Raw genomic sequence first — 12061 nt, 5'->3', positions numbered from 1 at the left:
GAAGCACTCGGCCACAAGCGTCAGCAGAGCCCAGCTGGAGGAGAAGAAGACGACGCGCTGCTCCGTCAGGAGGCAGCTGAGGATCTGGGGGGCAGGCGGGGGACAGCACAAGCCTGAAGCGTCGTGAGGGTGCCACCCAGGGAGGCCGGACGCAAGGCAGCTCCCCGCTGACTCCCCCGATCCGTTGGCCAGAACCCAGACCACCCTGACCCCAACAGTGTGCTCTGCGGTGAAAGTTGGTTTTAAGCAAAAAAAGGCAGAACCTCTCTTTGACGTCCCGTTAGGTCAGTTAGCATGAGGTGCTCACAGGTGTGGAGGGTGCATACCTGTAGCACCTTCTCAGGTCTGAAGCACAGCAAGGGCAGGTGAAGGTCCAGGTCGATGAGGGGGCTTTCGGGGTCCGCTCTCGAGGGAAACACGATCTGTAGTGGTTTCATGTTAAATATCTGCAACAACCAGTTTCCATCATTGGCTCAGGGAGCTGCTTCCAGCAGAGGCCGAAAGGCACTGAAATTCACCATTTGGGCTCAGAAAGCATCTGAGTTAGAAGACACTTTCGAAGACTCATGTTGTCACCTCCAATGTCACAGAAATAAAACCATCTAGAGATAAACAGAACTCCCAGGAACGTTTCATGACAAATTGAGGACCTAACGTCTTTTGGGAATACCAGACCAACCACCTGACCTGCCTCCTGAGAAATCTGTATGCAGGTCAAGAAGCAACAGTTAGAACTGGACATGGAACAACAGACTGGTTCCAAATAGGAAAAGGAGTACGTCAAGGCTGTATATTGTCACCCTGCTTATTTAACTTATATGCAGAGTGCGTCATGAGAAACACTGGGCTGGAAGAAGCACAAGCTGGAATCAAGATTGCCAGGAGAAATATCAATAGCCTCAGATATGCAGATGACACCACCCTTATGGTAGAAAGTGAAGAACTGAAGTGTTGGGACCAGCCCAACAATGAATCGACCTGAGGGAGTGGTACCGCAGAAGAATAAGGAAAACAAGACTCAGAAATAAGGTGGGGATCAGGGGGCTGATGCCCCTCGCAGGCAAAAGCCCAGATCCTAATACTTGCGTGCTTTTTATTGCTAACATCTACTTCCTTGTAGGTGCTCTAGAGATATCTGTTTTTTACAATCTCAGATCGGGGATAAAGACATATAACGTACAGTCCTCAATATCAAACCTTCAGGCCTTTCATGACTCTGTTTAGCCCCTCAGCTAGTGACAACCTTTCTCAGCAACTCCCTCAAGGCTCCAGTAAGGAGAAGAGTCACTAACGGTTTTCCATCAGTCGCATCAGTAATTCAACATCTCGTTTTCAAGATGTTTTTCTACGATGTACTTTTTATTGCTCCCAGCCCTTTGCTTGGGTGCTATGAGAAAGTAGTTCTTATTTTTCAAAGAAGCCCTGTTAATTACAGTACAGGCCTATGCATAGCATATTCCCTACACTAAAGAGCCTCTTGATGAAAGTGAAAGAGAAGAGTGAAAAAGTTGACTTAAAACTCAATATTCAGGGACTCCCCTGGTGGTCCAGTGGCTAAGACTCTGAGCTCTCAATGCTGAGGCCCTTGGTTTGATTCCTGGTCGGGGAACTAGATCCCACATGCCACAAAAGACCCTGTGCAGCCAAAAAAAAAAACAAAAAAACTCAACATTCAGAAAACTAAGATCATGGCATCTGGTCCCATCATTTCATGGCAAATAGATGGGGAAACAGTGGAAACAGTGACAGACTTTATTTTTTGGAGCTCCAAAATCACTGCAGCCGCGAAATTGAGAGACACTTGCTCCATGGAAGAAAATCTATGACCAACCTAGACAGCATATTAAAAAGCAGAGACATTACTTTGCCAACAAAGGTCTGTCTAGTCAAAGCTGTGGTTTTTCCAATAGTCATGTATGGGGGTGAGAGATGGACTATAAAGAAAGCAGAAGAATTGATGCTTTTGAACTGTGGTGTTGAAGAAGACTCTTCAGAGCCCCTTGGACTGCAGGGAGATCCAACCAGTCCATTCTAAAGGAAATCAGTCCTGAACATTCATTGGAAGGACTGATGCCGAAGCTGAAACTCCAACACTTTGGCTACCTGATGTGAAGAACTGACTCATTCGAAAAGACCCTGTTGCTGGGAAAGATTGAAGGTGGGAGGGGAAGGGGATGACAGAGGATGAGATGGTTGGATGGCATCACCAACTCAATGGACATGAGTTTGAGGAAGCTCCGGAGTTGGTGATGGACAGGGAGGCCTGGCGTGATGCAGTCCATGGGGTCCAAAGAGTTAGACACAACTGAGCGACTGAACTGAACTGAATGTCTTTCTCACCCAGACTCCCTTAAACTCTTTAAACAGCAAATTGTTCATTGACAAAACAAAGATAAACTGCCTCCCAAATATCCAGTTTGATTAGCACAAATTCTTAATCGAGCATGTTCAAACCAATCTTAACCAGTATACATTATTTGTGGTTACTACTTACTATGTATTTGCTTATATTTGCAATTTAACAAAGTTCCTTGCGAGCGTGCTAAGTCACTTTAGTCATGCCCGACTCTGCAACCCCATGGACTACAGCCCACCAGGCTCCTCTGTCCGTGGGATTTCCCAGGTAAGAATACTGGAGTGTGTTGCCAAGTTCTCCTCCAGGGGGTCTTTCTAACCCAGGGATTCAACCTGAGTCTCCCATGGCTCCTGCACCACAGGTGGGTTCTTTACCACCGAGCCACCAGGGACTCCCCAGAGCTCCTTAAAGATACAGAATTCAAAAAAATTTTAAGGACACTTTATCTTAGTAAATGATATTATTTTAAAATGATGCTTCAAATTCAAATCCCACATTCACAAGATGCTTATTATGTGTTAAAGGTTGAAGCAGAAGGCAGATGTGAAGGAGGAAGACAGGGTCCCTCTGAAGAGGTGGAGAGCTGGGAACAGCAGGGTTAAGCCTGCCCTGGCCTCAGGCACACAGGCACACTCAGCAAGGGCTCTTACATGGGCAGATGGGGTGTCTGACACTGGTTTTCAGTGGGTTCTGGAAAACACTGCTTAATCAGCTCCTGCATCAGATGAAACTGACCTCTTAGGTTTCTTCACAAGTTAACAGCCACAGTTCTACAACTCGCACTACAACAGATGATGGCCACCACACCAACTGGGACCCCACAGCTAATTAGACTTGTTAGTGGAGGAGCCCAGGGACAAGTCTGATCCAAACGTAGCCCATGACAAACCACGAGCCCCAGCACGCAGGCCCTGACTCAGCACTGCTGGTGATGCCAGAACATCCTTTCGTTCACTCACTGAACAGTGCTCTGCGGGGCAGCAGCCAAGTGCTGGAAATGCAGCTCTGAGCACGGCCTCTATGCTCCTGTGGCCCAGAGTCCGATGGAGGAAGTGGATGTTAAACAGAAAACAGGCACACTCAAGCCCACACTGCCGCTGTGCTGAGCTCTGCAGGAGAGCGAGAGGCCGTGCTGGACAGTGTGAGAGGGGCAGCGCTGAGACCTGGCACCCGAGCCAGGCCTGAGAGAGCAGCAGGAGCTGGAGGGGGGCCAGCACGTGCGAAGGTCCTGTGCAAGGGACGACAGGGGCCCGGTGCAGCTGGACGACAGCAAGCCAGGACTTCATGGCACAGACGAAGCCGGATGGCAACACGGAGAGGCAGGGCTGGGTGCAGGGGCCAGGGAGAAACCAGTGGGGGGTCTTAAGTCCAAAAGGAAAGTACAGAGTTTAAGGATCTCTCTATCCACTGAGCAAAGGACAGGCTGAATGCAAGGTCAGGACTGGAAGTGGAGGGTTTTTCCGGTGCTTCAGTGGTTAAGAATCCACTGTCAATGGGACATGGGTTCAGTCCCTGGTCTGGGAAGATTCCATATGCCACGGGGCAACGAAAACCCACGCATCACAACTGCCAAGCCTGTGCTCTGGAGCCCAGGAGCCACAAGTACCGAGCCTGAGCGCCGCGAGCCCACGCTCCACAACAAGAGAAGGCCATGCACGGCAACTCTGCCGACCGCAACTAAAGCCTGCTTGCAGCAACGGAGACCCAGCACAACCAAAAATAGACACGAACATAAATAAAAACTTTAAAAAACAAATGAAGTGGACAGGCCAGTGGTTCCCTAAGTCGTGCAGGTGGGAGAAGCTGGTGGCCCAGAACCTCGGCGGCAGTGGAAGCAGGGGAACTGCAAAGAGCTGCTGGAGGTGGACCCAGGTGTGACTGAGAGGTGGACGTGGGGCAAAGAGGCGTCCAGAAGATGCCCGCGAACCCGCCCCAAAACAACTTCCCCAGGAAGCTTTCCCACTCCAGGTGGTAGAAATGTAGGAACAAAGTATTAGTTACTCCAAGAGTCGAAGATACAGAAAACTGGTGTTAAGTACTATTTACACATGACCTATGCTCAGAGGCAGACTACTACAAATTAGTAACCCTAACACTGTTCTGAACTCAGGGAGTTTGGTTCACTGCTGTAGCAGGGCCTCAGTGTGCAGGGGTTGAGTTTCTAGAACAAGAACATAAACTATGTTCTTGTTTATGTTTATGTAAAGAAAGTACCAGTTATCCACATAGTAAAGGTCACTGCCTGATACGGAAATCCAACAAGCGTTCCCCACAAGGGTTCTGAGACTGGAACCTAGACAGACAGACATCCTGCCTGCCTTGCGCCGGGAAATGTACTTGGTGGGATGTCCCTCGCAAGCAGACTGCTGGGTTTAGGGTAATACAAAAATGTATATACTTTAATAATAAATAATAATCAAAAATACCCTAATAATTTCTCAACTGTCCATAATAATCAAAACATAGAAAAAACAAGATGTATAGGTAAAATCTTCCAGAAGGAACTACCAGAGTGAAATTAACATTTACTATGTACATGTTTTATTTATTTAATACATGTTTGTTTTCAAAAAAAGGAAGCATCCCGCAGTTAAATTAGTTTGGAAATCGTTGACTCAAACAGGTTTCATCACACAGCTTAGCAGTCTGGCATGTTTCACAGAGCCCGGTTTGGGAACCCTTGTCTATCAATTAAATAACACAAGGGCACTATGAATAACAAAAAAACCAAACCACTTGCTTTTTACTAACTACACTGGACAAGAAAAAACATCAATAAATTAAATATAAACCTCATATTCAAGACCAAAAAAAAGGGAGGGGGATTTGTAATGTAAGTAAATTTGATGTGTTTTCTGAATAGCCAGTAATGAATTAACATGTTAACCACCAAAGGGGCCTATTACTAGCTCAATATCTGTTAATCATGAGCCACTCAGCAAAACTCAGGCCTAAATATTTGACTTTAAACTGAAATTTTATTTTTAAATTTTTAGAAGACAAATTTTCTAATTTACTTCTAGTTTCCTAACCTTTGGACACAACGCATAAAATGCTTCTGTAAGGAACTTGAGAAGCAAAATTTAAACAAAGCTAGAACTTAAAAGCATTTAAAAGAGTAAGCCATCTTCACTGATGTGGTACCTATATATAATGGACTACTACTCAGCCATAAAAACAGAATGAAATAATGTGCTCTGCAGCAACATGAATGCAACTAGAGATCATCAGACTAAGTCAGAAAGAGAGAGACAAACACCATATGGTATCAGTTACATGTGAAACCTAAAATATGACACAAATGAAGCTATCGTGACAGAGACAGACTCACGGTCTGTCTGAGACTGGTGGATGCGAACAGACTGGTGGATGCGAAAGGGGAGTGACTGGGGAGGGCTGGAGTGGGAGTTTGGGACTATCAGATGCTAACTATCAGATACAGAATGGATAAACAGGATCCAACAGTACAGCATAGAGAACTATATTCACTATCCTATGATAAATCAGAATGGAAGAGAATATAAAGAATGTATATATATGTATAACTGAATCACTTTGCTATATAGCAGAAATTAACACATTGTAAATCAACTATATTCAATTAAAAATAAATAAACCATCTTCATCATCTTACTTTTACTATTTGCCAAAAAAAAAAACAAGATAATTCGGATTTCATTACCAAATGGAGTGGTCCAGGTGGTGGGCTAGGTATTAAAGATAGTTTTGCAGCAAAATCTTTTATGTGATTGTCAACTTCGAAATCTTTACAGAACTTCAGATGAGTCAATAAACTGAAATTGAAAGAAAAATCAAATCACAAAATAAATACAAGCATCCAATCATCGTCTTCTGCGTTGCTAATTAGAGCTGAAATCTCTGCTCCAGGAGTTGCAGGACTTCTCACCACCAGGGGAGTCCTCTGGGTGTGGGAGCCCAGAAGCCCGGCTGCCCAGGGTGCAGACTCACCAGGAGAGACAGTCCTTGAGGGCGTTGTAATAGGGGAACCTGGAGACCACGCACACCGCGAAGGGCACAAAACAGCCGGCCGCGCTCCTGCCCAGCCCCAGCGCCTCCCAGTGCGTCTTGCCGTTGTAGAAGCAGTACTCATCCTGGAGAAAAGCAACCCCACCGTCACTTCCCATCAAACCTTGGCAAATCCCGGTCTCCATCTTCAATGGTGCCTGCATCTCCAGAGAGAAGCCTGGACGGGGTCTGGACAGCACATCTGGCTGGTCCCGCCTGCGTCACCGCCTCACGAGAGAGAGCACCAACCTTTCCACCAGCACTGACGGAGCTCGTGCGGAGCTCACTCTGAGTGAGGTGCTGGGGCTACAGAGACAGTAAGACTGGACCCTGCCTGGGAGAAGCTCGCTGCCTTCAGTGAGAGGGGTGCACAGTCAGAATACAGTGAGACACAAGAAGGGGGCCCCACTTAGGCAAAAGGCCATATTCAAGAGGGCTGGGAGCCAGGTGGGCATCGTGGACTGAGGAGGGGGCAGGAGAGGCCTCGGCCCATGATGGGGGGATGTCCGCCAGAAAAGAACACAGCAGCGGGATTCCTAAAGGCACAGCTCTCTGCACAGCTCACAAAGGGCACAATATCGGAGGGCCCACCATGTGTGTGGAGAAAACATAATTCCAGAAGATACATGCCCTCCAAGGTCCACAGCAGCACTGTTTACAGTAGCCAGGACACGGAAACAAGCTGTGTCCCTCGACAGATGAACGGATGAAGAAGAGGCGGTGAATATGCACAGTGGAATATCACTCAGCCATAAAAAAGAATGGAATAATGGCATTTGCAGTAACATGGATGGATCTAGAGGTTATCGCACTAAGCGAAGTAAGCCAGAGAAAGACAAATATCATGTGACACTGCTTCTATGTAGGATCTAAAATGATGAGACACTGAACTCATTTACAAACAGAAATAAATTCACAGAAGACAAATTTATGGTGACCCAAAGGGTAAAGGGGGAGGGATAAGTTAGGATTTGTGGATTAAAATATATATACTTCTACATATAAAATAAACAGCAAGGACCTGCTGTATAGCACAGGGAACTTTACTCAACCTCTTATAATAACCTATAAAGGAAAAGATCTTAAAAACTGTATGTATATATACATATATAACTGAATCACTTTGCCACACACTGAAACTAATACAATATTGTAAATCAACTATATTTCAATAAAAAAAATTTTTTAACTATGTAAAAAATATCAGGGACCTCTCATCTGGGCCTTAGGGGAGTATTCTTCAGGGCTGGAAGTAGGCAGCCGATTACCCTGTACATTCCAGTCCATCATGGTCCCTACAAACTCCCCAAGGCCAGCTGGGTCATACACAGTGGCCCTGCCCAGAAAACACCCCCCAAATGCTTGATGGCTGAGTCATCTTCTCAAAACCTAAGCCCAGGCACCTGACACATGGCAAAACAACCCCAAGTTCCCTCAGCTGAGGAGTGGAGGAGCAGGATGTGGTTTATATACACCGTGGAATATCCCACAGCCGTGCAAAGGAGGGAAGCCCTGACACGTGCTCCAACATGGATGAGCTCTGAAGACATCACACTAAGTGGGAAAAAGCCAGATACAGAAGGACGTGTGTCGCATGGCTCCACCGACATGCAATGTCCAGAGCAGGCAAAGCCACAGAGGCAGAGAGCAGACGAGCAGTGGCCCGGGGCTGGGGCAGCAGGGACTGGCGAGTGCTGCCAGTGAGACCCCGCCACCTTCTGGGGTGACACACATGTCCCGGAGCTAGACGGTGGGGATGGTGGCTCTGCACGGCGAACGTACTGGATGCCATTGAACTACACGTTTTTAACGGTTAAAATGGTGATTGCCAAGTAGTGTGTATTTCACTGCAAAATAACCCCACAACCTAGACCCGGCTTCAGAAGGAAGCTGTGTGAACCACGTACGTGCAGGGGCCGGTAGTACTGCGCCACCACGCCGTAGGTTCTGTTGCCGCAGATGTCGGTCAGCACCAGAAAGTGGACACAGTCCTCTCTGGGCTCAGAGGCCACACACAAGCCCCCTGTAGGCAGAGAAAAGGAAGAAGGAGCTTTACTCCAGCCATGTGGGGTCTGCCCTGAGGCCTGGGCTAACCATAAGCTACAGGACATGTGCCCCCCACCTCACGGTCACATGTGGCTCTTTGATGGCCAGTCATGCTAACTCCTCCAGCCGTGCAGCGCCTTCCTCAGTGCCCCACCCCCCACAGCAGCAGTGACTCTGCGGGTGCTCTGTGCTCTGAAGCCTTCGTGAAGGGTCAGGGGGACAGGACCCCAGGCAGAACCTTCAGGCTGCACCTGGAGTAGAGACTGGGTCCCAAGCCCAGCGGGGAACGGGTGTCCCTGCCTCTGCCGGTTTTAATCCCGAAGACCAGGAAACCCCATCAACTTCTTGGCAGAGCCTCCAGACAGGCCCTTCTGTCAAGTCCTCTGACCCAAGTTCTCTACAACCGGGGAGAAAGTAAAGCCAGAACAGAAGCCCGCTCATCAGCAGGAACTGGCTCATGGAGGAAAAGGCCGGCCCATGCGTACCTGGGAAGCAGAGTTGCGGCAGAGCAAGCAGGTCCACGCCGTTGGGGATGTTCACGTCCTCGGGGTCTGGGCCCCTGGGGCCACCGGGGACGCCCTTCCCCAGCTCCACTCTGGGCCTCTCTCTCTTCTTCCGGAAGGAGCGCTTCCTGTTCTTACCCGGTGTCGTGCAGTTCGAGGCAGCCGGCTGACTGTCCTCCTTCATGACAAAAGGAGGCACGAAGACCGACAGCACCTCTGGATCCAGAAAAGACGGGCCCTTGACTCCCTTCCTCTGGGCAACCTGGGGCAGGTGGAAATGAGAGTCAGCACCGAGGCCCTGTTGCTGTCCAGCCCTCATGGGAGCATCCATGGCCTGTCTTCTGGCCTCTCCAGCCCCCAAACCCCAGGCGAGTTCAGCAGCTTGTGCCTGGCTTTTCCCACCAGCAGCTCAAGATGATAAGACCTGCTTTTAGGGACTCTCAGGCGAGCAACAGACCCTCTCAGAGCCTGGTCGTTCAGCTGCTGACAGGGACACCAAACTGGTCCCTCGGCTCCAAGGCTCCGGCACCACGATAGAGACCAGAGTTCAGATCCCAGCACTATGAGAACCACAGCAGATTACTTGGCCCCTCTGAGCTTCCCTTTCAAGAGGTGAGTTCAGGGACTAAGAGAAGGGACCCAGTTCAAGTGCTCAACCCCCGTGGGCCCCCAGGAAGCTCCTGAGCCCCCTCAGAGGCTGGTGCAGAGGGTGAGCCCCGAGAAGGGCTCTGCATCTTATCAGATCCACACAGACACATTTACTGACATGTGCCTGATGCCTGCTCCTTGGAAGAAAAGCTATGACAAACCTAGACAGCATATTAAAAGCAAATATATCACTTTGCTGACAAAGGTCCATAGAGTCAAAGCTATGCTTTTTCCAGTAGGATGCTTTTTTCCAGTAGTATCCGGGTATGGATGTGAGAGTTGGACTATAAAGAAGACTGAGTGCCAAAGAATTGATGCTTTCAAACTGTGGTGCTGGAGAAGACTCCTGAGAGTCCCTTGGACTGCAAGGATATCAAACCAGTCAATCCCAAAGGAAATAAACCCTGAATGTTCATTGGAAGGACTGATGCTAAAGCTGAAGCTCTAATACTTTGGCCACCTGATGCAAAGAACTGACTCATTAAGAAAAGACCCTGATGCTGGGAAAGATTGAAGGCAGGAGGAGAAGGGGACGACAGAGGATGAGATGGTTGGATGGCATCACTGACTCAATGGTCATGAGTATGAGCAAGCTCCAGGAGATAGTGAAGGACAGGGTAGCCTGGCGTGCTGCAGACCATGGGCTCACAAAGAGTCGGACATGACTTAGCAACTGAACAACAAGACTGCCATGCCAGCCGGCCCAGCACGCATGCTGCTTGTGTCGCCTCTGACGTAGAGGGACGCAAAGGGGAGTGAGGGAGGCCCTGCTGGACACAGAGAGCAGCTGCCTCCTCCCCCATCTGCATGGCCATCCCAGCATCCACAAAAGGGGCTCTTTTAGCCTCAATTCTTTTCAGCTCTAACTTGGTCCAAGATTTTGTTAAGCTTTTATCTTTTCACCCTTCCCCCATATAACATAAGGCATCTTCTAACTCTTTCCTATCAAACTAAATACCTAAGGGAGTTCTTTCTGGTGAGTTACGACTAAACAAACACAGGCACCAGGTTGATGTCAGATCTTCCAAGGAAGGCATATGAACCTCAGTCTGTGAGTGAGGAGGAGGGGGTGCTGAGCCAGCTGAAGATAGCCAAGTTTAAAACAGGACTCTCTGGGTATAAAAGGTAGGGAAGGAAAGAGGTGGCCTGGGGCACGGTGGGGAGTGGGTATCCTAGGGCCTTTGAGGGAGCCTAGAAATGGCATGAGGAAGAACACCACTGTCACCAGAAAAATGTGACCTTGATTGGCAAAGAAGAACAGCCAGCAACAACATTTCAGTAAGAATCAGAGGTATAACAGGGGACACCTAGACTTCAAAGGACTTCTATAATAACAGCATTTTCAGTCAGGAAATACACTCTGAGCTCAACAGGCTCATGTTCATGAGATGTAATCTGAATTCAGATAAAGTTTGCTTATTCTTAGGGGGAAAATTTAATGCCAAGGACCAGTAGGTCCTTGATCAGTAGGAACCAAGACCAAACATGGGAAATCCTTACTGTATAATTTAAAATCTTCGTGTATGAAAGGAAACCTTGTCTTCACACACGTGAAACCTTCTCTAAAACCTTCCTATCAAACTCCAGCAGTTTAGACCAATCCACTATGAACACGTGCTGGTCTACTTCCTCCTCGTGTGAGATGCTGCATCCACAGAGACTGGGCAGCGCCTCCCCTCAGGGTGCAACAGCTCCTGGAGCAGATCACAGTCCACAGCCAGAGGAACAGACAGGCCCTCTCCACACGGCATGAGACAGCTTTTGTTGTCGTCGTCGTTAGAAAAGTGAAAGTGAAAGTTGCTCAGTCGTGTCTGACTCTTTGCCACCCCAGGGACTATACAGTCCATGGAATTTTCCAGGCCAGAATACTGGAGTGGGTTGCCATGCCCTTCTCCAGGGGATTGTCCCGACTCAGGGATCGAACCTGCACCTCTTACGTCTTGCGCATTGGCAAGCTGGTTCTTCACCACTAGCACCGCCTGGGAAGCCAGACCTAAAAAAAGGTCTCTGTTTCTACTCATTACCATCCTCACTACGTACTCCATGCAGGGATCCCACAGCGCACGTATCCCGGGTCAGACAGGCCCTGCACTGCTTGTGCACCCAGGCAGCAGCCGGCCCGCTTCCAAAGCCAGGGTGCCCAAGCTGCTCATGTCTCAGTCATGCTCAAGTCCTCAGTCGCCTCGATACACGCGCCTGTCACAATGCTGTGCTTCTTCCTGCTCTTTGCTCTGCGGGACAGTGCCCAGCTCATGCTTCAGCCCCCCTCCTCACCAGCGACTGCTCTTCTCTCACACTCACTGGAGGGGGCCTTTCCTCATCCTGCAGCCAGGGCCGCACGCCCCCTCTGGCCTCACGCCTGGCTCACCACCTCCTGGAATGTCACCATCCAGAGTCCACCTCCCCTCTCACAGCACCCCCAGAGCGTCGCTGCCAACACAGTGGTCCTGTGTCACCCTCAGAAGGGTGGGGCGGGGATGTG

General features: G+C 49.0%; 1 protein-coding gene across 1 annotated transcript in view; it reads right to left on the bottom strand.

Annotated features, from left to right (window-relative positions):
- The window catches only part of DENND3 (DENN/MADD domain containing 3), a 44689-nt gene extending 35271 nt beyond the window's left edge, over window positions 1–9418 (bottom strand). The window contains exons 1-6 of the mRNA XM_010834810.1: window positions 8914–9418; window positions 8290–8405; window positions 6326–6468; window positions 6039–6150; window positions 327–446; window positions 6–84 (exon numbers count right to left, since the gene is read on the bottom strand). Of these exons, the coding sequence (XP_010833112.1) occupies window positions 6–84; window positions 327–446; window positions 6039–6150; window positions 6326–6468; window positions 8290–8405; window positions 8914–9262 (919 nt within the window). The 5' untranslated portion in view covers window positions 9263–9418. The remainder of the gene's footprint in view (window positions 1–5; window positions 85–326; window positions 447–6038; window positions 6151–6325; window positions 6469–8289; window positions 8406–8913) is intronic.
- Between the last annotated feature and the right edge of the window lie 2643 nt (window positions 9419–12061).

This window comes from Bison bison, unplaced genomic scaffold (genome assembly GCF_000754665.1).
Source record: "Bison bison bison isolate TAMUID 2011002044 unplaced genomic scaffold, Bison_UMD1.0 scf7180017864036, whole genome shotgun sequence".
NCBI classification, from domain to species: Eukaryota; Metazoa; Chordata; class Mammalia; order Artiodactyla; family Bovidae; genus Bison; species Bison bison.
Note: the sequence above shows the minus strand (reverse complement) of the source record. Positions and strands in the feature narration are given on the sequence as shown.